Source organism: Centrocercus urophasianus, unplaced genomic scaffold (assembly GCF_019232065.1).
Source record: "Centrocercus urophasianus isolate 14NV4802_14NV808 unplaced genomic scaffold, USGS_Curo_1.0 seq_30, whole genome shotgun sequence".
NCBI lineage: Eukaryota > Metazoa > Chordata > Aves > Galliformes > Phasianidae > Centrocercus > Centrocercus urophasianus.
This window is the reverse complement of record NW_024884867.1, coordinates 7,146,221-7,173,617: the sequence shown is the minus strand read 5'-3', so window position 1 is coordinate 7,173,617 and position 27,397 is coordinate 7,146,221. Positions and strand designations below refer to the sequence as shown.

The window sequence follows — 27,397 nt, the reverse complement described above, 5'->3', positions numbered from 1 at the left end:
ACCTGTTCCAGTGCGGAGCGATTGCTCTCTAACCCTGCTGCACAACTGTCGTACTGGATCTTTTTTTCATCACATTCTTGTGTTAATTCCTTATAGGAGAAGGGCAGAAGGGTACATAAATGAAATCTTCAGTTGACTGACATGTGACATTCAAGCAGGCTCTTGGTCTCACACATCAACCTCAGCTACTGGCACGCTCCCTGAGACTTATGTAAACCCAGCAGGCACGTGGGTACTGTTACACACACACAGTAAGGCTGCATAGTGGTGACCAGGCTGCGTACATCACAACATAGCGTGCAGATTTCCTCTTTACAGCCACAGCCTTAACATGGTGGATCATTGGGGCAGCGCTTGCAAGAAAAATGAAAAATAATTACAAAGATGGAGATTAAGAAGGGATTAATACGCTTGCTACCTACGAAAAAACAGCTTTGCTTTTTAGTTGTATGCAACAAATGGCTTAGCTGGATTTCACTCGCTGACACTTTAAATAGAACCATTAAAAATAAGTTTTCTGGAAATTTAGTTGATAGATAAAGGGGTAGCTCAATTTACTTCTGTGTCAGTGAGCCAACTTACAGCAGCTGTGGACCTGAATGACTTCTTCAGCTGTCTGTAAAATTTTGAAAACAGATGGATAAATCTGTCATTCCAACAGACTAATATAGGACTCAGATCAATGTGCACATCCACAGGGATGAAATTTATTTCTGATCTATTTTAAAAAAGAGTTATTTGAGATCACTAGAGCTGAGAAGCACAAAAAGCTTCGAAACTAATTTGAAAGTTAACTTTGCTGTGATTTTGAACCATGATCTTTATTATTTATTATAGGTCTTCTTTGTTTTGATTTTTAATTACTATAAAGGACAAAATTTCAGTGTGATACAGCTTTTAGAAATTCCAGTCTTTTACTTGTTGCTTGTTGAACATCATTCCTGACTTAGTCTGCTATTTCCAGCTTTCCTCCAGAGTTGATTACATCCCTACACAGCACTGCAGAGCTCTGTGAATTATGCTCATTTGTGAATTTGACCTTAATTTTGAAGAACGAGAGGAAAGTTTAATGCATTAAAATAAACCTACTTCAAGACCAAAAAAAAATACAACACAAAACATAGAATGCAATTAGAGTTGATGAGACCGTGGAGATTTGTGGTATTTGAAGCATTCAGGTGTCTGGTAAATGAAAACAAACTTAAACTAACCATATTTTAACGTGCATTTCTGCATTGTCTGAGTTCCTGCCTTGTACACCTCAGCCACAAAGGTACAAATAACTCAGTGGCAATGTGTATGGATATACAGATCTATAGGGACAGTAAGCTCCTGCTCTAACTGTAGCACTTGACTGCATGGAGAAATGTGCAGAGCAAAACATAGGACTGCCCCCCAACGTCTGCCTGCTGCCTACCCTGTTTCATCCACAAGCACTGCTCAAAGCCTTCTGAAGTGTTTCTACCAACCTGGCACTTCTGACGCAGCTGTCTCAGCTCCTTGATGACAGGAGCGAGGCTCGACTTCTTCTCTGCCACCATAGCGTTCAGTTTCTTTACCTGAAAGAGGGACAAAATGTTACACACTGATGATATGCATTAATAGTTTATATTATTAGGATCATGAAAAGAGGTGAAAAGGGATGAAGACAAAAATACGGAGAGGAAAAAAAACAACTGTGTGACAAAAGAAGACTGAAGTATATATAACATTAGTGCAGAACTAATTAACAAAGGGAAAGAGCCCTTGTTGCACTGAAATCATGACCACAAACCAGACCACTTCTGTTCCTATTGTTTAACAGAACACCACAGACAAGAGCAGCAGACCCACGTGCCAGATGCCTGAATGGCTTCAGGAGAGGGGAAAACAAAGGAGCTGCACAGAGCTGGACTGACAGAAAAGATCTTTGAATAAATGAACCAACCAAAAAAATCCCTGCATAGGTGAAATAGAGTTTGAACTTGCTAAAACAGAATCGCTTCAAAATATTTATACTGAAAACTCACATTCTGCCCAGCTTTCCATTTGAGATTCGTTCTGTTTTGATTCTACCACTTTATTTTTAAAGTGCCCTAATGATTTTAAAGAATGCTATTTGGCTTTTGGCTCCTTTATAATATTTTGCTTCTATGGCTACGCAGTAAATTAAAATACTACAGATCTGAGGACAACTGAAAATGAGGCTAAAGAGAAGAAATAACGTTTAGTTCTTCAGACAAATGAAATATTTTTAAATGAATACTTAACTCCAGTGATGTACATGCACTTTAGAAAATGATGCTGTAAAAGAGTCAAATATCTAATCAAATAACAGACAAAATTAGTCAAAATAGACAATAGACAAAACTTGTTATCTATACTGTTTGAAAGTACCTATTTTTCTATATAAACATATATTAAAAGTGAAACACCCAACCAAAATATTCAATATTCAAATTCCTATCTGAGGAAGCAGATATTGAATCTGAGGCAATACAACAGCTAGAGACAAACATCACCATTTCAGACATGTTGTCTAAGGTTTGGCCTTTCATTCCATCCACTTCGCTCTTCACTGCAGATACTCTTTCCAGCTCCTCCTGAGTGTAACTATATCCAGAAATACCTTTCTTGTCTTCAATAGCTTGCTGCAGACACAAAATAAATGCTGAATGTGAGTCCATTAATTGCACAAATTACTTCATAAAGATGAAATACTGTAAAAAAGTGGAAAGTACTGTAATCCATTTATTTTAAAAGCGATTAGTAACGTAGCTGCCACAACAAACTTTTCCTCTTGTGCCTGCACAGCAAGCTAGCAACAACTTCCTGTCATACATCACTGCTCTGTCATCTCACGCCCAATGAAATTAACAGGAGGTTTCCACGATGTGAAATGGGTTTAGGTCAGGCTGTGAAGGAGCTCAATATGCGAAATCCAAATGCTTAATCAAAAGATGCAAAGTAGCTGATTTTTTATAAACAACTGTCAAGCTAAACTAAAGAAATACTGTATTAATTATAGCAATGTTAGTGCCAGATTACAACATTCTTGCATTAAATTACATAAAATTTACATTAAGTGCTGATGTGATAGTCCTTAGCAATGCTTGCTCATTAAGTATGGAAGGAGGGTATTTTTTCAGTAAGCTGGAAGCTAGGTGCTGATCTGCAATTTGCAGAACACTCATTCTTTAAAGTATCATCTGTCCATGAACACCAAAGTCAGTTATCCTCAAAAATCTTCTACAAGCATATGTTTAGGAAAACATTTGTGTCTGCAAGGAGCTGCTGCTACTATGATGAGAGCATTTTGCAGATGTTTGCAGCAGCATACAGTCTGACAGGCTGTAATGCCCAGGGCTAAAAAGGGTGCTTTTGATATCAGGTGGAAAACCTAACATAAGAATGCAGCCCTGCTCTAACTGGAGTTAGTGAAGATCCAACACTGACTTTGGAAAGCAGGGTTGAGTCCCTCATTCTGAAAAGAAATTGCAGAACATTCATGACTCCCTGTAAAAAACAGTTGCTGAACATGAAGCAGCTTAGCGTATCATACAGATTTGGTTCCCTAACGACTCTTTTACTAATGACAGTAGGATGGTATGCATTAGAAAATAACCAAACAGCATCCACCTTATTACAGAGCAAGTTGGAAAGGAAGGAAGAGTGGTGGACTGTAGGAGTAGTAAGCGCCTGCATTACCAGCTGCTGCTGGATGGCCTCGTGCCGCTGCTTCAGGAGCTCTTCTGTCCGCTGGAGGATGCCACACTCAGCTGTAATTTCTGCTACTTCCAGTCGCTTCCTTTTATATACTGTGTTCTTGCTCCGGAGCTTATTGACATAGTGCTTAAGCTGCAATGAGAGAGAACAGAACTATCTACTGTTCAAGTGAAAAAGGGCAGGGTCCCATCACAGACTGATCCTCTATAAAATAGAATTATCCTATTTGGATTGCATGCTGAAGGTTAAGAACAGAGGACTGGAATCAAGGATTCCTAGAGTCTATTTACTTCCAGCAGCGTTTGTTTGCTGTGTGAGATAAGGAATCCATCTCCATTGCTTTATCCCAGCTCAACCATTTGCCATAGAAAGACCCTTCAGTTCTACTCACCACTGTTTGACAGCTGGAAAACTAATTACTGAACTAATGTTCTGAGAATCACGGATAATAAAGTTAATGTGATAAGAATTTGCATGTTAGCAGAGCAGCAGAGCAGCAGTGCCTAACCCCAAACAGCACAGCACACCAAAAACATGGTAAGAAAGCAGAAGGGAACACGACATGGAAAAAGATGATCCTGCTTTTTAACTGCTAGTCCTCAATAGCTGAAATTTGATGTTCTCTTTCCTTGACTCCTTCAGGACTAAATGATATCGCTGGTTAAAGTTTCAAAAGCAGGAAAATAAGAGCCCTTGCATAGAAGCAGAGAAATGTGATATGTTGCACCCAAATCTGGACGAATTGGGGAATTTATAGTTTATAAATAAAGACTATTTTATAACTAATAACTAATGTTTAGCTTCATAAATAAAGACTAAGCAAAATAATTCACATCCTTACAGCTAAATTACACCGGAATGCATGTGTGCTCCATTTGCAAGATGAAAAACCAGGTGCTGAAACAAACATGTCATGTTTTTCTTTGTCTGAATGTTTTCCATCTGTCGAACAGGCAGAGCTCCTGGAGCTGCCAGTCACAGCTCTGAAATGCACTCAGATCCAACGATGGAAAACAAAATTTATTAGAGTGGATGCAGCATGAACAGGCTTCAGAGTGTTCCTCACAGGAGCGTCCAGCATGTGCAGAGCGAACAGATGACAGGATCAGGAAGAAATGGGAGCCCCACCACCTCACCTTTAAAGCTCAAACATAACAGAACTTTGATTTTAAGATAATTTTTTTTTTCTTTTTGCAAAATGATGCCACTTTCCCTTCTAAAGAAGGGATCCAAAAAACCAGTGCGACCACAGCCTAAGAACCCCCAGAGTAACTGTATGTTCTATAAAAAGTCTCCTGGGCAAAGTGCCCAAAATGAAATCAACCCTGTTCATCTGCCATCCTGTGCAATATCTAGGCCAAAGCTGCTTCTCTCTTGCTATGCTCCACAACTATTTTTAAAGCCAAAAGCTATAAACGTTTTTGGTGAAAGAACAAACCCACAAATTACTCAATGTGCTCTATGCAGATCGGACTATGTGTGGTTTAGAATACCATCTTACATTGTGTGTGCTACCTAGGACAAGGACAGACAAGGTCACCTAATCCACAGCACAGTGCAGCAGAGGCAGCCCTCTTACAGTCGGACTGTCATTGTTATATTATTGGCACACTTAGTGTAATATTACCAGAACGAATTGTTTGTCATAGCAAATTCACATATACCCACCTAGCTAACAGAAAAGACTCATTTCCTTTTGGTATTGCTTAGATAACACCAAGTATTCTGTGATTTTCAAGACATCATGGAGTATAAATAGCATCTCTCCAATTATTTAAGAGACGCAGTGCTCTGTCTGGATGGAGTTGATCCAGAGAGGTTTCATCTGATCAGTGGAATACAGTGAAGTGCATTTGTAAAGGGTGAAATGCATTGTGTGTGACCACACACACCAATCAAATCTGAACTAGCTTCTGTCAGTTTACCCCAGGATGAAAAGCAAACTACGATTCTCTTCACTTCTAAAACTACTTTTAAGGTCTTGAAAATAGCTTGAGTGGGAGGTAGAGTATTTGCATATTCAATATTCAAAGCATAATGTATTTTACAATGGAAGTCAAAGGATTTGGTTGATTAAAACCTCATTCCACCGATGCCCCGTTATTAGGGAAGACTGTATAATAAAAATCTCATCCGAAGCAAACAAGCTGCTCAGTGTCCAGTGAGATCTATTCCCTTCAGGAGATACATGCCTATCTTTCATCACAATCTCTGACTTTCTAAAAGCTAACAAGTTTTCATGATTTTTTTTTTGCCACAAATGAGGTGGAATGGTATAAAGAGCAGCAGCAAAATGACCGTATCTGTAGAAATCAATCAACAGTTTGGCACTAGTTTCAAAAGAATTCACCTTCTCCAAACGCAGCACAGATTAGCCCCTGAAAATCTCACTAACTGAAGCCTTCCTTAGATGCAGAGCCAAATTCAGAGCTGGAGCTGTTAGGCTTAACTCCAGTTAAATCAGCAGCTGGTTGGGATCTTCTGGCACAACTCGGTTTCTCCACTCTAGAAGTTGAGAATCATGCTGTAGATTTCCGAAAACTATAAATAAACCTCTTGCAAAAATCCCAGTGCCTTCATTTCTGTAAGCACGGCTTCTGAAGCTTGGTGCATCTCATGCTCCCATCTATATGTAGATGAACAAAAATCAATCTCTTTAAAATGCTATGTAAGTTTGGATTTTACTTCTGCAAAAGGTATTTTAAACACTACAAAGAACTGAAGGAAGAAAAACTGTCTAGCCACATCAGTTTCAAGTTAACTACCCAAAAGGAATCCATTTTTTACCAACAGCATTTTCCCATAGCCAAGGCCAACTGCTCCCTACACACAAACAGCAGGCTCAACCTACAGAGTTCCCATGGATCCGTCAGCGCTCACAGCACTGCACCATTCAAGGCTATGTCCACCAGCAAGCTTTCCTTTCTCAAGCACTCTAACACAAATAGTTATTTAAGCTTCGAAGATTAAATGACTGGACAAGAACCAAATGCTGGCACTGACTTAGCAGTTAAAGTAAACAAGCCTGTAGGCTCATTTGCTTGCCGAGCCAGAGCCCCCTGAGATATAAAAGTGATCCAAATGAAAGCAAAGAAAGTTTATGCTTTTCCACTGAGCTATTTTTATGGGAGACTGTAACATAAAAAGCACGGAATCTAGACCATGAAGCAGAGTGAATGAAAGCAGGACTTCAATATCTCTTATAAGGTCCCAAAGCATGCAGGTAGCTCGCATCCCTGGGCAGGTTTCTTGTACTATGCTCCATTTATACTGAAAAACCCACCAGTGTTGGCACATCGCTCTTCTTCAGAGCCATCCCAAGGCTGACTGCTCACCCCCTTCCCCGGGAAGGAACACGAGCACACCGACCCCGTGCTTCAGTGCGTTGCTGGACTGGGATCAAAGCCCAGCTCCTCTCATGCTTACTCCTAAGTCCTCCCTTTAGTCTCCTGAAAACCAAATTTCTCCCCCTGTGAAATTTTGACAAGGTTCTTAGTGTAAGATTATCATTGAAGGAGAAAATGGATAAGCTTTTCTACCAAGAACAAATCCCAGCTTAATCGCTTATTTCTGTGTCAACATTATAAAATGCTGTTTTGTGGATTACTGTATCAATTCCATTATATTAATCAAAATACTTTTCCACAAGAAATTACTACAGAAAATAAAGCATTAATTGGAAAAAAAAAAAAAAAAAACTTTTCTTTCTGAAATACAGAATCTAAAGGTTTCAAAGTTTCGTTGATGAAATTATTTGCATAACCACAGTAACTGCAGAAAATCTTTGCTGTTTTTGTTTCTATTAAGAATTTAGTTTAGGAGCAGATGTTTTAGGTTTTTTTACTAGACCAATTAATGGGATACAGACTGTCCAAAGCATTAACGTTCAGTTCAGAAAAGTTCCTGATCGTGACATGTTTTCAATAAAACTCTTTTTAAGAGGCTTTAAAACTGAGCTGGTACCACCACTGTTGGATGTGGTTAATAACTCACATAGAAGAGGGGAAAGCTTCTCGCAGACCCAACTGTTATCATCCCAACCAAATGAAATGAAGGCATCCTACAACCTGCTCGTTAGACAGCCCAGTCAGGAAAATTCTTCATTAGCACTGAGTAGGATTCCTCTCCCAGGAGTGCTTGCTTCTGGTTATTACTATCCATTACTAAGAAGCTGGACCAATCAGAATATTTTTAATGAAAAATCATTTTCAGTTATCACTGAAAATGCACAGATCAATAAAACTGATGATTTATTCATGCCAGTGGGTGCTGAAAGAGCGTTCAGTTCTGTGGAGCTATATTTTATGTCTGAATCACTGCATAGATTTGGCTTAAATGATGGTGAGCTTCTTACAACAGAAAGCTCCTGGCTTCTGTAAGAATCCTACAGAGTTGCTACTTTTGTTCTCACAACTTCACTGCCATCTACTCTCACAGTTCCACATTTAAGGAGCCTTTGACAGACAGCAATTTAACCGCACACAGAACCTTAATGAAGGGATCGTAAACCTACAGGATATTTTATTCCTGGTCCCGACTTAAAGCACGTCACGGCCAAGCAGTGAGTTCCTTAATCACTTCTTTAAAATCTGCCTCTGTAGCTCAGGGCTCAGGTAACTGTTTCTTGTAGATGCAGATCGAACCAACCTTTATAGAGAAAAGGTGACAAGATCCACAGTCCAAGACTTTGCTGTTTCCAAAGTACATCAACCTCCTTTTTTATCATTCTACCAGGGTGCAATTAGGTATGGTAGGCATCAGTATGAGAGCTGAACTCCTTATGTAAATTAACACACACACACTTGCTAAGAAATGGACGAGACCATCTATACCACATTCTCAAAAACATTAACAACTGTTGCTGAGCACAGCTATGATACCATTCTATTCCGAAACCTTGGAGAAGTCTAGGCTCTTAGGGCCCTGTACTGAACAGCACAGTGCATTGTGTAAAGAGCTAAAAATATCATGGCTTTACCTAGGATCACTTGTAATTGAACCATCGAGCCTTCTAAGTGTCAACATTTGATTCCCTAATTTTCAGGATCTGACAGCTGCAGTGAGGAGCCTGCCAGCTTTGCCCCACGTCCATTGTGCTTTGTTTGAAGTGCTTAAAAAGATTTCATAATCACTGAAGCAGGCAATTTATTCCTACCTTTTCTGCGTTTGATGCAAATGAGTTGGTTGTTCCCTGCTGGTTCTTCCACTTTCAGTGTAGCTGCACAACCTCTCAAACCAACTGGAATACTCTAATGTTCTTTTTTTTTCTATTATTACAAATAGAAAAGTAAAACACTAGCACCTAAAAACAGAAGCCAGGATCAACCTTTTAGTGAACGAAGTGCTGAGATGACCTCAGCTGAAGATTTGAATACTGGTGTGGGAGTACAAGCCAGGAAGGCACTAATTCTTTGACTATTTGTGTTATGATGTAAGAGGATACAGCCAAGGGAGAGACAAAGATGAGAAATACTGAGAATATGGGAAAATAATTATTTAACTGCAGCATTTAGATAAGTTAGATGCAGCACCATTAAAAACCTGTTTCAAACTCAAGACAGGGAAACTATCTGTTAAAAAAGAACACATCTCTTCTTCTTTTGAAAATGGAGGAAAGAAATGCAAGATGTGTAGGACTGCAACAAGAAGGCATAAAAGAAGCTCTCAGTTGTCAAAGAGCGGAATGTGAAGGTTGAACCTACAGCCTCTTCCTGTCCTCACTGAACATATGTATTGCAGTAGTGACTCACCGTTACATTAATCAAGACTTCCTTTAGTATTGGCTCAAAGCTGGAGTAATAGAGCACAGAACATAAATATAAAGGCATACCATACCAGAAACAAATCTACAGTCTAGGTGAGCGATGAACTGAGACCTACTGATGAAAGACAACCTGCTAACTTCACTTTTGCTTCATCACCTCTTCCCCAACAACCTATTTCTATTGTATACGTATAAGCACACACATACACAACACACCTAATGAACTAATAAACAGGAACAGAACACTGATTGTATAATGCTGGCTTCCTTCCTTGGGCCAACATACAGAAAGCATTTCACAAAACAGGAAACAGTTCTTACAAAAATGCAAACACTCCTAACTGGAAGCTGATATTTTGCCCAAAGTGCTCCATTGTTTATTCTGCACTCATCAACATGAAGACTTGAAGATATTTTAAAAATCAAACATAGAACAGAATCGAACAAAAGGAATGAAGGTTACGTTCAAAACAGGTAATGTCTTTGTTCTGTCTTCGGCCTCTTCCTTATGGCAGACAATTAACTTGAATTTTTCATTATCAGGCCTCTTAAGTAACTGCTACCCTCCTACCCAGCTCTGCTGAAGTTACTATCGATCAGAGCATGCTGTCCCCACTCAGAACATCTATTATTTCTTACCTTACAGTGTATTTACAGATAATGTAAAGCATATGTTGCTGTCTCTGTAATGCATTCTTGTTGATTAATTAAACATTTCTCTCCCATCACAGAAACACAGATTGTCTGCTTGCTATTTTTATTTTGAAAGCTGTCAAAGATTCCAGCCAAGCGCTCACTGAGGATAAAAATCTGAGGCAGAAAGAAGTCTCATCTAGTGGTCTTGTTATTACTGCTACCAACGGAACACCATGAGTGCCCATGGTACACCATGGTAAGAGAAAGCTGCAGCTTAATTCTTCAAATCGTTACTCAAGACTTGCAGCACGAGTTAATTTCACTGGAATCAAGAGATGCTCCTTGTTCTAAACATAACTCTAGATATAAGTCTGTTACTGCTTTGGTTTTTATCTAGATTTACAGAATGGGAAACAGACAAGAAGGCAAGAGAAACCTGCATGCATTCCATATTGTATAGGAAGAACTTATGCATGAGTGTACGCATCCACACGTTCCCATACTTCATTTACTCTGTAAGACTCCTTTAAAAGAAAGCTGATTTTTGTGGAGCAGGCACATCCTATGGGATCAGGAAGGGAGTTCCTTCTACAAAGGGCGTTGACTGTATTGAGCAGTATGTAAAAAAAAAAAAAGCACACAGACAAAGAAAAAGCAAAGAGTGTTAATCTTGATAAACTTATGGCAGTGCAAATTCAGACAGCAACAACTAAAACATCAGTGTGTTATTCACATGATTCTCATCCAAAATCTAAAACACAGCACCTTGCCAGTTTCTAGGAAGAAAATTCACTCAATCCCAGCTGAAACTAGGATACATACTAATTCAGAGTACGATACAGCTAATGTCTTCCTTAGGAAATTTGCCTATAAGCACACTAAGCAGACTTCTTCTAAACTTCTTCTATTATTCTCTTAATAACAGCCCATTCATTTTGCTGATGAACCATTGTCCAGCTGCCACAGCTTTATTCTTTGTAAACTTCTGAAGAAGAAAAAGCTTCTTTGGTAAGTAGCAGCTTCAAATGAAATTTTGCCTGGGATAAGATGACTGTGAATCAAAGTCTGTGTTACAGATGAACTGCAGGTGGTCCACAAGAAGTATTTTTTGAAGTAAAACCTTTTGTGGTAATAAATATTGAAGTATTAAGCGTGTTCCTGATAACTGCTGCTCCTATGCTTTATGATCAGATAGACTTATACACTGATTAAAAATAAATTCACTGACATGACTTATCACTTGAAGTCCTAAGCCCCCCCCATTAGTCTTGTTGACTTTTATAGTTGGTTGAAGTTATTTATCATCATACCACTGAGATTATATTGACATTATTTTGACTCAAAGCTCTGGAACGTTAGAACAGCCCAACAGTAAGTCCTCATGTGCTTTGCAACCTACTAGGTTGAATGTGAATGATTTAATGATGTGAATAAATTAATAATTTGAATGTAGATGCAAACCAAGTATTTTAAAAAGTGCTGTTAAATACTGGAAAGCATTTGAAAGCACTGGACAACATTGTACTATCTGCACTTCAAAAACATCTTCAAATACATTGTTGGTCATTTGATTTTAATTTAGCATGGGTAGGAAAAGCAGAACTCGGCCTGTTGCAATGCTGAGGCCACGTACTTTGACACCACGTTATAATAATGGATAAGATACTGCAGAAGCAGCTATTACAACGAGAAGGTAAAAGGAAACTCCAAGTTAACAACAAAAAAATAAAAATAAAAATCAGTCTTTCTTATACACACTGTTACATGACGTACCTCATCCCCCTTCAGAACTTCAGAGCCATCTAACTCATGGGCCTGATTCGTCTTCTGTATCATCTGCTTTTCTGTGCTAGACATCTCTTCTTTAGCAGCCTGAAGTTCTTCTGCCTTGGCTTCCTTCTTCCGGGAAATTATAGATGCCTGAATGAACATCAGAAATATACATGGACATGCAAAGTAAAAATTTATTAATATAATATATTCTATATTATATCTATATTTTTATAATATATTTATATTTTATTGCTTAAACATCTTATTAATGTTTAATCATTAATAAAATAAAAACATGAAAACTTCAGGTGTGGCACCACTGAAATCGCATCTCAACTGTAGGAAACTCATTTTCACTGGGAATTGTGAGCACGTATCTTTGCAAAGAAAAAGACAGATTACACAACTACACAGTTGATTAAACACAGCTTCTTTAAAGCTGATTGCCAATTCCAAGCTTCCTTCAGTATGGCTGACATTTCAGTCATGTCCCTTTGCTCCTCAGATCCTTGCTGATGCATTTTACATATATGTTTCTTCACCTCCTTTTTCATTGTCACTGAAGAACAGGCATGCACTTGGGGGGCTCCATTTAATCTACTTAGTCCCTTTTTGTGCCTATGTAAGACACATCAACATGGTTTAACTGGAAAGACATCCAAGATTTCACAAATGTCATAATACAGATTTTTATAACTCCAACCTACTCCAGCCTACAGAAATATGTTATACTAAGCAGAACCCAGCCTCTAAATCTTGGCAAATAGCTAAAAGACAATGAACAAAGCAGAAAAGTACAGAAATATTGTAATTATAGACTATTCCACTACTGGTTTTTTTAGTCTAGAAGAAAAAGCATTTTAAAAAAATGTTTTACCAGGCAGAATATTTACTAGTACCTACATTTATTAAAGTTAAGAGACTAAGAAACATAAACATACATTAGTTCAGAAAAAGAAAGCATTTTTATCTTGCCAAAGTATATTTTTACATAACACAGGAACGTATAAGTATGCACCTGAATTTAGATGCGTTGTTGGTTACTTAATATGAAAGGAAAAACTTCAGTAAAAATAAAGCAAAACAGAATGGGTTTCTCTCACTATGTTCAGAGGAGCAGCATTATTTTTAAAATCATCCAACAGAATTCAGCTGGGGTCAGCTCAGCTCTTTGCCCCATGAGATACCTGCAGTGATAAACTGTAGTGCCATATACTAAGAAGCAAAACAAAGCAAAGACCACTGTATGCCTTCAACTCACAGCAGCAGTCTGAACTCCCCAAGCTCCTCCACTGAGCACAGTTATATCACCAGCCAACTGGTCTTGGGTACCAGCCCATTATGTACCATGCATATTTCACATATTTTATATGTGATTGAACTGCAGCATACATTTTATCACCATTTTTTCCTACCACTGATATATTTTACCTACGCCTTTTTATTTTTTAAGCCATCACCATAAATATCATTATGGAAATCTTGAATAAAATCAGCAGCTATACAGGTCAGCTGGAAAAGAAACCACATATGTTTCTGCGTAAGCTGTAAAAGTCTCTGATTTCAGAAACCCATTTTATAACTTTTGAATTTATTAAGGCTAGACCACACAGCTTATTTTACAGAGAAACTTTTTAATAGCTTCAGGATGAAAAAAATACAGAGAGAAAAATCAGAGAATGCGTTCTTAACAGATGTAAAAGGAAAAGTAGCATGTGGTCAAACACAAGCAAGTGCTATGACTGAAAGCAAGCTCTGCATCCAGCACACGTGCTGCCTTGTAAGATTCTGTCCACAGCTGGAGATTTACTAAAATAGCTCTTCCCAAGTGATTCTTCCAGCGTTCCTGTGATGCAGCTGACAGGCAACACCTCAGACAGCAACTGAGGAACTCACTGGCATGACTGGAAGCAATTGTTTGACTAAGCCTTAAGCACGCCACTTGTTTAGGTTCTGTCTCACATTATCATCTATTTCTACAGATTCTTGCTTTAATAAGTTAAAGAAAAAAGTCTACATGCAACAGTGACTGAAATTGCTCCACTGATTCTTCTTAAACTGTTTTGTTTTTTCCTACCTGTTGGCGATACATGGAAAGTTTACTATCAACAGGCTCATACTTCATCATTCTTTTCTCAATAAGCTGATTTATTTGTACATTTACTTCATTTATCTGCAAAACAGAACCGAAAAACAGAGGAAACAGAACTTTATTTCTTTGTCTTCTCCAAGAATTAAATGCTTTACAAACCAAACTAACAGCCCAGTTAACGAGGAAATATTGCTAACTCTGTTTTCGAACTAGAGGAAAGAAAAGAACAAAAAACTCAATGAGTTACTCAGTACTGGCCAGGAAGAGGCTGGGTTTTTGATTTCCAGTTCTGTGCCTTAATGATAAGGCAGGAGCGTGACATTTGCCCTGAAAATGAGGTAAAATGGTATACATGGACAGAAAAAAGAATAAAAGAATCAGTGACTTGGTACATACAGACAGAAAAAGGTTGATGTTGTCATATATATTGATAAAGGCACACTGTCACATAGTAACAAACATTTATTTTCACTTAGACTTCTAAAGAGCAGCAGATAAAAAGTAGGTGATACCAAGTTTTACCAATGCTTTTAAGAGTCACAGCCATCACACTGCAGCTCTGTGGTACCCTCCTTCTGCTGCCACAAAATGCACCTGGTTGTCCACAGGTTCAGATTGTCAATCTTCACTCTAGCTGAAACTTTAAAGCCCACTGCATCTGGAAACAAACACCTACACCAGCACACTGATTCCAGCTACCTCTTTTCTGACTTAATGCTACACTGGGACTCTCATCAGCCATGGAAACCACAGCCCTAGCAACCTTCCTTTAATTCTCTGCTAACTAGATGACTGCTGATAAGCAAGCAGTGTAAATATATGCTAAAATCTAATGAAGTCAAAACAAAGTGCAGGTACAGAGCAGGACATTACCCCAACGTTACTCTGAGTAACAGCTGCATACTTAAAAAGCTAAGTATTTCAAACAAAGCTTTGTTCACCATGTCATAAGCACTCTTCTTATATTGGTATAAACTCCCTTGATGCCAGTGAAAGTTTAAAACAAGCTAAAACTGAAGAGAAGAAAAATCAAACCTTTAATGCTGAACTAATATCTTTGCTCACACAACAGCAAATTGCTAACTTAATTTTCTTAATAGCATTTAAGGATACAGTGGGTTTTGTGGTTTTGTTTTTTTCTTTTTTTACTTATCTAAGAGCTTGCATTTAGTGAGTAACACTTCTTTTACAACTGAAGAGGTGTTCCTTTGGGAATTAAACCTTGTCTCGAGGATGCAAAGTAGGCACAGGAGAAGTGCAATATGCACAAACTCTAGAGCATGCTATGAAACACGAATTAAGTGTCACTTTGGTCAACTTACCTTGCTTTCAAGTACATTGAGATCTGATTGACCCATAGCTGGCTCTGCAATTGCCTTTTGTAAGAAATACACTGATTTCTTCTTACTTTCAAGCTCCTTAGGTATTTTTTCAGTAGCGAGGTATGAATTGAAGTTTATCTCCTCTTCCAGTTTCTTCATTAAGCCTTAAGAACAAATTAAATCAATGCATGTCCATGAAGAAAGTAATGTAGAGGATAATTAAGTTCAATTTTCTCAACACAATGAAGTGTTCAGCGACGGATTACAATAAAAACAGCACAATGCTTGGATCTTCCTCTCAAAACTCAAATTAACAAGTAGTTACTTGGTCTAGCTTTTTAATCTGGATGTTAAACAAAACAAGTTGCATTACACTTGCTACCCACCTGTACCTCCAACACGTATCTGTTAACTCCTCACTGTATTCTTCTAGTCAATAAAACAAGTAAAATCTTTCCATAGATCAAAGTCCAGATGAATCAGATACAAAAACTCAACACACAACATTGACAAAGAGAACCATTAGCACCATGCATGTCTTAGGCACATCAAGACACTGCGTCATTGCATCGTGTTACTATTTTCTGTAGTGAGTTATGCTCTTCTGAAACTGAAAAGTTGATGGCTAGAATTTGGTGTCTTATGCATGATCAGTGAGGGACAGCACAGCACGTCAGAGCTGTGCTGCCTTGCCCAGGGCTCCTCTGAAGCTTGGATCCCTTAGAACATCCCTGGCTGGAGCAATGGAGAGATTCTACCCCATAGATTTCACAGGTCATAGTTTCATGTGAATTACATCATCTACAGACAAATTATCTCAGTGTGAATCCTTTATCTGTGTCTCCAAATAGAACAAAGATCTTAATTTGGCCAGCCTCCTGTAAGGTCTGTTACGTCCTTGGAAACTCTCCCTTAAAATAAAACTTCTTTGTTCTAATTTTGTATCTAAAAAAGGCCTTACAATGAGCTGAAATAAATGTATGCATACTGTAAGAGTCTTCTACATTATAAAATGCCTCTCTCTAAGTAACAAATGATTTTTTCTTTTAAGAGCAAATAATCTTGGGCATTCAATTCAGTACACTGTGAATATTGAAAACAAACAGATTTTTTAAAAAAAGAAATTGCTGTGTAATGTCAAAAATTCTATTGAGAAAAGCAATCACCTACCTGATGACTGAGCCTGATTCACACTGCATGATACATGCTTATAATGACTTTGCTTTTGCTAGGTAATTTAGCCTCCATTACAAATAATTTATTTATAAACACAGATAAGAACAATACAGAGCTAGAAAAATGTGACAGAATAAAACCAAATTGCTATTTAAATTACATTACACAGCAGTCTGCTGACAACAGATACTTCAGTGCAATTACTCCTCCAAGACACCTGTACCAAGGGCTATGGTAAAATTTGGAAGTTGCACATCAGACTGGAGTGGGAAGAGGTATTTCTGAATTTTTTCATGGCCAAAATGACTAAAAGGTAAGGACCCTGGGTACTTTTTAAGACGACTCACTGGGGGTGTACTGTTGGTTTGTTGGTGTTCCGGTTCGTTTGTTTGTTTTTCTTGGTTGTTGGGTTTGTTGTTTTGCCATGAAGTGCAAAGCAAAACAAGAAATTCCAAATCTGTCTTTCTCTGCAGAAAGAAAGGAAAGCTTGAGTACAGGAACAGAGCTGATCTTACTGAAACAGAGAGGAAAGGATGCAAGTTGAAAACAGAGCTTTAGGCTTCGAGGCTAAAGAGCCTGCTGACCACATCACTGACTGATGTAAGGAGAAGGACAGAACAAAGTTAAATACAAGTCTCAGAAAAGTCTCAGAAAAGTCTCCATTATTCTGTATCTATTTACCAAGAGGACTAGACACAGTACTGACAGATCCTCCTCACTCTCTGCTCTCAGCTTGGGTCGAAATGAAATGTACTTGGTTTGTCTGCCAGAGAAGAAAGGAGCCATACTTAGCTCTTGAGAAAGCCTCAAGAATGAGAATGAATAGACCCTAGGGAAAGCAGTGCTCCTAACAAAATAAAGTCAAACCAAACTAAAAACAAGAAGGAATTCCTCTTTTCCAGCTGTCCACTTCATTGATCTCATTTCATGAAAAACAGCACTACCATAAAGTCTTTTTCCCTTTGTGGGAAGGTTATTCATCATGTGCAAAACAGCTTCAGTACTGGTTTCAGAACAGGCAATGCACTTGCTATATGTGTGCAATAGCCATTACGTGCTGGGCACTACAGCTAGACTCAGAAATGCACTGGAACTTACTGGGAGAGAACACCAATCAACCCCCAGGAATACCCACCTCTTTCTTCCAGGAGAACTGACTTTCAGTCTTCCTCAGCCCACTGACGAGCTGTGCAGGAAGGACTACATTTTAATGTCTCACTAGAAATCTACCACCTCTGCAAATGCAGCAAAGCTTCCCACATACACCATGAGCTGAATTATCACCTCAGAACTAGGAACATAACTCCCCAGTGGATATTTATAACCAAGAACTTCAGTGTGGAAATCAAAGCGATATCGATTAAGTTATCCTGATATTTAATATTAATATTCTAATCAACTATTTTTTTTTGCTAGCCTGCCTCTGAGATGGAAAAAATAAAATAAAACAACCACATGTATAATTTATGCTTTATTTCTTACCCTTCTCCAGCTTTCTTATAAAGCATGCCTAAATATTACAGATTTAAGCTTAAACTCATGAAATATCCATGCCTGAATGACTGCTTTTGAAAACAGAAGGGACCTATTGACTTTACTGGGTAAAAACTTGATTGCTATCTTGATTTCTTTCTCTGATAACCTGAGAGCTATTACCAACTTCTTTCAAACACCAACTGGTTCTGCATCACACAATGAAGCGAGTTAAAACCTGACAACTTGATGGGGAAAGACACGATGATGCCAAAATCCCTCATGACTAATGCAGTTCTTTCCTAAATACTTCTGGAGATATTTTTTCTTCTGTATGATTGAACATACAGAGAAGTAGCTACCTAAGAGCTATTTCTGCTGCTTTACAGAACCTTAAAAAACAAACACACAGCAGCTCTTTTAAGATTTTTTTCTCAGTGACTTTTTTTTTTTCCAAATTCCCAGGACAGAGGAAAGAAAAGCAAGCATACTTTAAGTTTTCCATTACACATATAAGCCCTGTTTTTAATGTTTTAGCATTCACTTATGGTTACAAAATCTACATACGTAAGCTGCACAGAAAGGCTGGCTCTGTGCCCTAGGGCTATTTTGGCAAGGCTCTGCCAACCTTACACGTGAAGAGCTATTAACAGCAATTCCTCATGTTTTCCATTCAATTTTGTTATTATAATTATTGCATAAAGTGAGGTGGGAGAAAGACTTTCTTAGTGCTTGCTCAGTCATGTAGGAAAGAAGCAGGTTTCCCAGCATAATTCTTCTAATAGATGTAAACTTGGATCTACTTTGTGCTCAGGCTCCTACTTCTTTTCCCTCTGTGGGCTCCCCATTAGGCATTCCATATCAAAAACACCTGCAATACTGATTTAATTCATTAATTAAATAAAGCTACCTGCCAATACTTGGAACACTTTGTTTAGTATCACCCAGGAAGGCTATGACAAAGGCAGGTGTGGAAAGGACTTCCACGTGGCATTTGCTTGCTAATCAAAGACCTCACTTCCCTGTTTGCATTCATGCTGTACAAATGAGTACTGAAGGGATTCAGTCTGCAGCTTCCAATGGTACCACTTTCAATTTCCCTGTGTTAAGCAGAGTTCTAGGACACGCAAACATTAATAGATGATGATTAAATCTATCAATATCTCACTGAAAAACTACACAGCTTCCCAAATGTTCTACAGTACAGTACGCTTCCTACGTTATAATTATTACTGCAGCTCTTTGAAATCTAACTTCTCAGTATCTTTCCCAAATTCCAGGCAGTGGTCAGGGTATTGCAATGATGGAAATATCAGAGCTAAAATAAAAAAAAGAGGAGCAACAATGCTCCTGTTCCATTCCTTCTATAAATAAATGCAAGGATAGCACCAAGTCTTTGACACCAGGAGCTCCAGTTCACCATTTTTACACCATACCCCACAAGCCTTTATCAGAATCACTTCTTAGGAACAACTCCCACATGTCACCACATTTGGCTTTTCCTTCAAATATGTATTGTTGGCACGGTCTTGGTTTGCCAAGTGATAATTTTGAATCAATAGCCTGTCCTCCTCATTACCCAGTCAATTCCCCAATCTTGTTTTCCATCTGGCAATTTAATCAGTGATCATTTGCTATTTTCTTTCATGGCACTAACATAAAACTGAAAAAAGAGCCAAATGCTCATTTATGCATGCCCCCATTAGAAAGACATCCAATCAGTGAAAATTCCCCAATTAGCTGCCTTTTTAAAGTCTTCAGTAAAGTCCTTTTAATCAATTTAATACAGATCACATTGAACTTTTGCTTTGCCTTGTTTGCTCTTCAAAGTGGGGTGCAAGTAAAAAAGTCAAAGGTCTTGAAAGACTCAACCATAGCAATACTATCAGTCTTACCAGCCAGCCTTGTATTTCCATCCTTAAACATTTTTATTATTGAGTTCCTCCTTAGTCATTTTCCTTTACCACAACTGTAACCTGGTCTCAGCATTGGAGGAAATTATTTAAACTTTGAATTTCAGAGACAGATAGTTCTGTGGCCAAACAAAAAGTTTTAAACAAACAACAACCGAAAAAGTTTGTGTTTTCATTCAAATAGGATATTTTAATAATAGTTTCTATTTTTCTCTAAGTGTTCAGAATGCCATAAAATAAACATCTGTACAAAATAATTCCTCCTTATAAGCATCCCTGATGTTCTCATTGGTCTGAAATGCTACTACGTATTAATTTAATAGAATGTACCAATTGCATGTTTCTGTTTATCATTGGAAACCCTCTTAACCCATTCTTTTAATCAATATTCATTAATCAATATTAATCAAAGCAAGGCACCCATTTCTCACTATTTCTGCCAATAATTTGAACAATAACGTTCCATTCAAATGGACAGAGATCAAGAATTTCAGTAATTCAGATCACTTCTTGGCATTCACAGTCTGTGTTTGTGCCAGCAGATATTCAAGGCAAAAATATAACAATCTCTGTTAGGTTGTTCAAACCAGCGCTCAGTGTCAAAAATGCTAACAGAAATAGATATTTTGTAAATCAGAAATTCTTATCAACAGCAGCAGCAACTGCCTCTCTGTAGTTAAGCAAAGTACAGAGCAGTACTGAAGTTCATAAACAAGGAAGGCACATACTATGGAAACCAGTGTTATCAGTTGTAGTCTGCAAGACAATGATCAGCTGTTCTTCATGGTCCAACAAAAGGTCTTCTAAGTAACACATTGTATTTCTAAAAGTAAATAAACTATTAACCATAAGCTAAATTTTTCTGGAATAGCTCAAGCAGACTTATGCTAACGGCACGTTAACGACACTCATCGGTTTGGGATGGTTGCATTCCTGAAGGAATTACTTTGCATTTCTTTAAAGAACATCATCCTAAGTTAATTACCAGATGAAGTAATCAAAGCAACATGTACCCATAACACATATAAAAATCTACTTATTAACAACAGCTTTTATCAATGTATCTCTTGCTTTGGAAGTAAAAACAGGTAAAGTATTAAAAACAGAAGAAAATTATTGTAAGGAAAAGCACCGAACTTGCAGTAAAAATCCACAGCTACCAAACAGTCTTTGAATCATCCGTGTACAAGCTCGTACTGATGCGAGTAGGCAGCTGAGATACAGAACTGGAGCCAAAGGGAATTTTTAAAAAATAAATAGTGTTAACTGCAGACCAATAAAGCTTTTAAAAGAAATGAAATCCTATTCAATACGCTGTGGCCACATAATTTTAATTATTAAAAAAAAGAAATCAACAGTTGGCATTCTGTAATTGCTACTACAGGCAGTGTCCTTGTCACTACTGAGGGGAAAAGTAATTACATTATAAAGCTAAGTCCTAAAGTCTTTGTTTGGGCAAAATTTCAACAGAAGTTTTCTTAAATAATGACTCCAAGTTTTTCTTCAGAACATCTAAACACTTTATTTTTTTCCTGCAAGTAAAGCTTAAGATGAGGGTAATAAATAAGATCACTTTATTTTCATCTCAGAGATCAAATGACATTTACTGACTTTTTATTATGTTACCTTTGCTTCTGTGAACTGAAACCACCAAGTTTCCACAGGCCTTAAAAATACCCTATGAACTGAAATAGAAATGTCGACGTAGCTTTGCTGTATAAACTCTCAGCCACAGCAAAAATGGAACTGTTACAGAACTCACCACAGGTCCCTTAAAGAAGATAGTTCAGATACTCTTTTAGTTTTCATTTGTGGCTCAAATGCTGATGAACATAGTAAAAAAATAAAGCAAAGTTACAAAGTAATGGCATCACAATGCGCTGCTGACTAAGAAAAATCCTCTCACTCAAAACAACTGGCAAAGCATCCATGATGCAACTGAAATACTAAACTATCTGACAAAGTAGGACAATTAATTGCTTCACTAAATTTAAATCTAAATACGTAGATGCTATCATTTGGAAAATTATTTATTCAGATAATAAAAAGCATTCTAATGGTTTTTTTTGTTTGTTTTTTGTTTTTTTTAAACCACAGCAACTCAGCATGCCAGTGCAAGGGCTCTGGGAAAAAAGACTTTGAGTCATATACCTTAGTAGTACAGTAGAGTTCTCCATATAAATCATCCCCAATGACAGCATAAACAACACACAAAGCTTCTATCAATCCTGTGATACGTTACTGATAACCAATTGAGGTCAGATGCAGCAGAAACGCTGAACTCTACACAGACTCAGATTAATCCTAGTTATATTTCCTTCAGAAACATGGATGCTGTAGAATTCTAGACTTTGGAGACAGTGAGTTATGCATTTATCTGCTCTCTGTAATTCCCTCCTACCCACTATTTTTATAGTGGATCAATGAGCAAAGACTTACTCTACAAGGAGTATAACTTACTTTGTTAGTGTGATTTGCAGACTGAGATAAGACTGAAAATGAGCAGCAGCAGTCTACATCAACATACCTAAAACACCTACAGTCATATCATGAGAACAAACTATTTTACATAAACATTATAAATAGGTCTATATATTACATCTATATGTTAATATATAAATGTCTATTATGTATATCTATAAATATATTATATATACACAAAAAAAATTCATTCTCTATAAAAAGATTAGGAAGTGGGTTTGTTTTTGGTACCATGCAAAACTACAACAGAAACTTGCACCATAATAAGAAACAGGCCATAAAGCTCTCCAAATGAATGTTTTACTAAATGTAATTTAAAAAAAAAAAACCAACCAACATCAAGTCTACACTGAAAAAAAAAAAAAAAAAAAAAATTAATATTCAATGTATTTGTACATTCACTGAGATGAAGAGGTATTTCCCTGATCCTCAATTGCAAATACAAAAGACACAAAACATCACAGTATCTAAACTCTGCCTTTTCTAAGATGTTTCTGCTTTTTCCAATCCTTGTAGTTCCAGCTGTTTGGTTTCTTTTGCTGCAGAGCATTATAATTAGTTTTCAGTATGTAACTGGCTTAAGGTTTTAAGCAAAGTGGACCTCAAAAAACAAGACTGAGGTATCTCATCATCTTCCTTATGACTACCCCCCTGCCTTCTTATAGCAAGGCATATTTGCCTTTAGGAGCTCCAGCCTTTAGAATTCATATCTTCCATTAGTTTCTCTCTAGTTCACATGTGCTTTCTGGCACTCCCATGTTACTGAGAATCATGCAGTTTTAATTTCATTTCTCACAGAAGTGTAAACCCCCCAGGTGTTACACATTACTACTTACTTTCAGGTTTTGAATCCACTACTGCATGATGCATCTCTTTCAGCTGGAGCTGTGCTCTTTGCAGTCTCTGCTCTGCATGGAATAACTTTGGAGAGAAAATTGTACATGCATAAGCTCATTCCTTTGAAATGCATTTCCAAGTAACTAAAGCAAAAAGAGTATCACAAAGAATCCTGAATACAAAAAATGGTAGCTACCAGCTTGTGGTTCACAAGGAAACATGCCAAAACAATTTTCAACAGTTGGCCTGGATTTACTTATTCTTTACTGTTAATTAAGAAAAGCATTGTACTCCCAAGTAGTATTTTCTCTATAGCACAAATTTCTTAAACTGTTTTCAAGCAAACATTCAAGTGGCTTGAACACTAAAAGAACAGCAAAAAAGCTAGTCAGGATTGCAGTAGAAAATTCTCTTTGTGCTGCATCTCTTGGAAGGCAGCTGAATTGTCACAGCAATCCACTATTCTGTTGCTGAGCCAAGTAGAGAGCACACAGAAAAGCTTGTTGCCAAACAACAGCAGCCAGGTGAATAGTATTTCTGCTACTTAGAGAAATGTGTGATAAGAAGCAGAATCACCTGGACACCACAGTATTTTCTTGTGACCTTCCTCAAGAAAGGACCAATGGCTTGAAAACCTTCTGATTCACATTGATTCCAAATCAGTATGTTGACTGTAATAATAGGCATCTGAGTTTAACACTGCTTTAAAAGGAGCAAAAGTTCATATTCTATTTGAAATCAACAGAATTGACTGAGATGATACAGCAGGCTGGCTTGGGAACATGCAACACAGCTTAGGAATGAAATCCACCCCTACATCCAGATACCAGCTGCTTCTAGTACTTACTAGGACATCACCTTTGTGAGACTCAGGAACAAAACCCCAAGTTGCTCCTGAATTCAAATTATATTCTCCCTGCACTGATTCACAGCAAAAAGCTGTGCTACTTGTTGTGTTACCACACAATCTTAGTGCAAGTGCACAGAGAGACAATCAAACTAAGGAAACATTTGCTCAGTACCATAAACACGAAGACCTCTTTCTGGGTGCTCCCACAGTAAGCCATGGAACATTTCCTAGGATTGCTAAATGATGATGTCAGGAGTAGTTGAGGCAGCCAAATATCTCAAATGAGACGTTCAAAACTTGCAGCATCAAGCCTCTTCCTTTAAGATGCACACAGGTATTTGTATTTTACATAGGATTTAATTTTCTGCTATTAGGAGAAGCTGCACTGTTTTGTTCCTGATGTGCTTCTTTACACACACAATCCCCAGACAGATATAAAAACTATTTATTTTAAGAGGTACACTTTTATGGCAATACCTGATTTTTTTGCTCTTGTTTCTGTTGAGCCAAAGATTCTTCTCTCTCTTTTTCTAAGCGAAGCTGTCTTGCTATTTCAAGCATTCGTTGATGATTTTGTACTGTCTCCACCTACAGCAAGTGGATAAATAGTGCATGTTACTGTCAGATAGTTGAGAAATACATTAAAGAGATCATATGTCTAACAAACCCACTTAGCACTTCCTTTCCATACACGTTACTACTCAGAAATGACAGCAAAGTACTGGACTCAAGATTCTTAAAAGCTCTGGACTAACGCCTAGGGAGATTCCCTGTAGGTCAATTAGTTATTTGACTCCTTCCTCGACACGCAGTATGTTTATTCTAATCCTTGTTTGCATTCCAAAATCAGAGTTGCAAGCCAAGGATTATGACACTGAAATGTAACAGCGTTACTTCTCTTATTACCCTCTTCTTAAGACGCTCCACTCTTTTGATGAGTTGATCTTTCTCCTCTTCCATTGCACTTATATCCTAAACAGCAGCAAAAACAGATAAAGAAATGTGAATTTACTACATGGTGCAGATTGAACTAAATTCTGTACAAGTTACTGTGAAAAGCAGAATTCATCTCTGAATACACCTGAAGCAGTTATAACTTTATCAATCTGTGAACAGAATGTCCAGGATTCCAGTCCTGCTCATCTTTCCTACTTCTTCCTCAGTTTCCACTCTCTGCATCCTTCAGTACTAATGTTAGCTTTTAAAATAAAAGCAGATGTATTTAAAAAAAAAAAAACACCCAACAAAAAACAGAAAACCAAGCCCTACATCCCACAAACAGAAACAACCGAGCAAAAATCAGCACAATAAAACACATGATGCAATTAAACATCTGTTCTTAAATCTTACCATTACCCACTTCCTGGCAATCTGCATGGAGTTGTACCATAAAACTTGCAGTTATACTCTGCATAGGAGTTAAACTTGCTGATACTTTTTCCATTAAAACTGTGTTAAAAGAAATAATCTATGGTTCTAAAACACATATCCAATTATCCTTCTTTCCTCCTACCTTACAACAGCAGGATACAACATATTAACAACTATGAGAGAAAGGGAACTAAATTATCAGGTTAGGCCTTATCTCAACATTTGCTTAACTTGTTTGTATGCCTTAATGGAAAGCTGGATTCATGCTCAAACATTTTGATGAAACAGGACAAATATCTTTACTAACACTTTAGCCACATAGAAACACCATTTTTGTTGACTTAGGCTCTTAATTCATTCAACCTCTGAAATTATTACCCTATATCAGTAAAGTTCAAGGTTTTATATCAGTCTGTGGTCACAGAAAAAGAGCTCCAATATTTGAAAATCATGCTGAACACAGTCTTGGCAGCCTCATTTCCCCATCTGCTTCACAAAGCCCAGTTCTGAGCATGAGCAAGGACTTTCTGTTTGCCAACAGAGAACAGTTTCAAAACAGCAACTGAGTGCCAATCAGCTCTGACCTCTATAATGTACACACTGCAGTGAGTTCACACAACCAAAAAATTAGAATATTTTAAAAAAGCATACACAGAAACAATGCATTTTTGTCATATTTTTACCCTTCTTATTTCTGCAGTAGATAAACCAGATGTTTTGAGCTGCTCACATTCCTTATGTAGGTTTTTAAATGCTTCCATCAGTTCTTCATACTACAAAATGAGATAAAATTATGCAGAATGAGCTCTATGGCTGAGGGTTTTCAGGCCAACGTTGCTTTACTATTAAGACAGTAAACACAGACAGAAACATTGTAAAAACAAGAGTTAAATGGATTTTTCACCACTAAAACTTAGGAACTTATGAAGCAGAAGAAAAAAATATAACACGACGTTATCTCCCATTTCAAGTTGATAGTCAGAATTTCCATGATTTCTTTAGCATTTTAACCTCTCCCCTTGTAACACACAACGTAGTTTCAAAACAAGATGTAAGCTGAGAGGGACAATGCTACATTAACTGTTCTCCCTTACTATAAACCCGCATACATTACATGTGTAAACTTATCAAGCTAAAAAGGGAGAGCTGGGTCTAATAAGATGCTTGAGCGAGGCAATGGAGCTGGAGGTTAGAGCACTGATTTTCTCTCCAGTAAAGCAGCTCCAGAGCACACCTGACTTAACACGTGAGAAACAGTTTTGCCACATTTGCATAATGGTGTCCTCGGTGTATTATAGAGGCTGATATATGTAGCTTGGTTTTTAGGAAGAAGTAGACAGTGTGCTACCTCCATACCAGTACATTGCCCACCAGCACTCTTCAACTGAGAGGCAGTGTGAAAGTCTGTGTGGGTAGAGAAATAACAGGGGACAGAAAGAGTTTAGAAATTTGGATGGGAAATAAATTTAGATTCAACTTGAAGAAATGCAAGCTGAGAGATAGGAAAGAATAACCTCTGCAGAAACAGCCATTCAATAAGATGGAAAAATCTAAGCAGAGAATATATTTTTTTTTTACTTCCTGGAAAGAGCAATTGATATGACTGCTGAATACGAAATGGCAAAGGCCAGGTTAAACAAAGATGGCAAATCTGTGACAAGTGAAGCAGCAATTCCATCGCATAGAACCTGAGGAACCAGCAGCTGGAATACTCCCTTTTATTGCTGGTTGTTTTAGGAGCAGGCACACTAGGACATACTGGAGCAAATTCAAAAAACAGCAGTAAAATGGCCACTGGGAAAAAGATGACATAATCAAAAAGGGCTTGACTAAGTGACAAATAAAGGTATGATCAGAAGGTACACACAGGCTGGGTGATGAAAAATGAGTTAAAAAAAAAAAAAACCAGAAGTAAAAATGCAACTGCCTTGTAGCTCACTTAGGTGTTACAGAAGTACTTCAACAAATAAGAAGACAGCAAGCCAACTGGGAGCAACTGTATTC

The 27,397-nt window shown here is 37.7% G+C and overlaps 1 protein-coding gene across 6 annotated transcripts in view; it reads right to left on the bottom strand.

Annotated features, from left to right (window-relative positions):
* The window catches only part of IFT81 (intraflagellar transport 81), a 56,429-nt gene that overhangs the window by 25,449 nt on the left and 3,583 nt on the right, over positions 1-27,397 (bottom strand). For all 6 annotated transcript variants that reach the window (XR_006170546.1, XR_006170548.1, XR_006170547.1 and 3 more), the window contains exons 4-14: positions 26,077-26,166; positions 24,929-24,994; positions 24,500-24,610; positions 23,172-23,256; positions 15,293-15,456; positions 13,956-14,051; positions 11,879-12,025; positions 3,688-3,837; positions 2,502-2,630; positions 1,470-1,559; positions 3-89 (exon numbers count right to left, since the gene is read on the bottom strand). Coding sequence is in view for 1 of the 6 variants with exons in the window: in XM_042828744.1 (XP_042684678.1) it covers positions 3-89; positions 1,470-1,559; positions 2,502-2,630; positions 3,688-3,837; positions 11,879-12,025; positions 13,956-14,051; positions 15,293-15,456; positions 23,172-23,256; positions 24,500-24,610; positions 24,929-24,994; positions 26,077-26,166 (1,215 nt within the window). In the remaining 5 variants the exon portion in view is untranslated. The remainder of the gene's footprint in view (positions 1-2; positions 90-1,469; positions 1,560-2,501; positions 2,631-3,687; positions 3,838-11,878; positions 12,026-13,955; positions 14,052-15,292; positions 15,457-23,171; positions 23,257-24,499; positions 24,611-24,928; positions 24,995-26,076; positions 26,167-27,397) is intronic.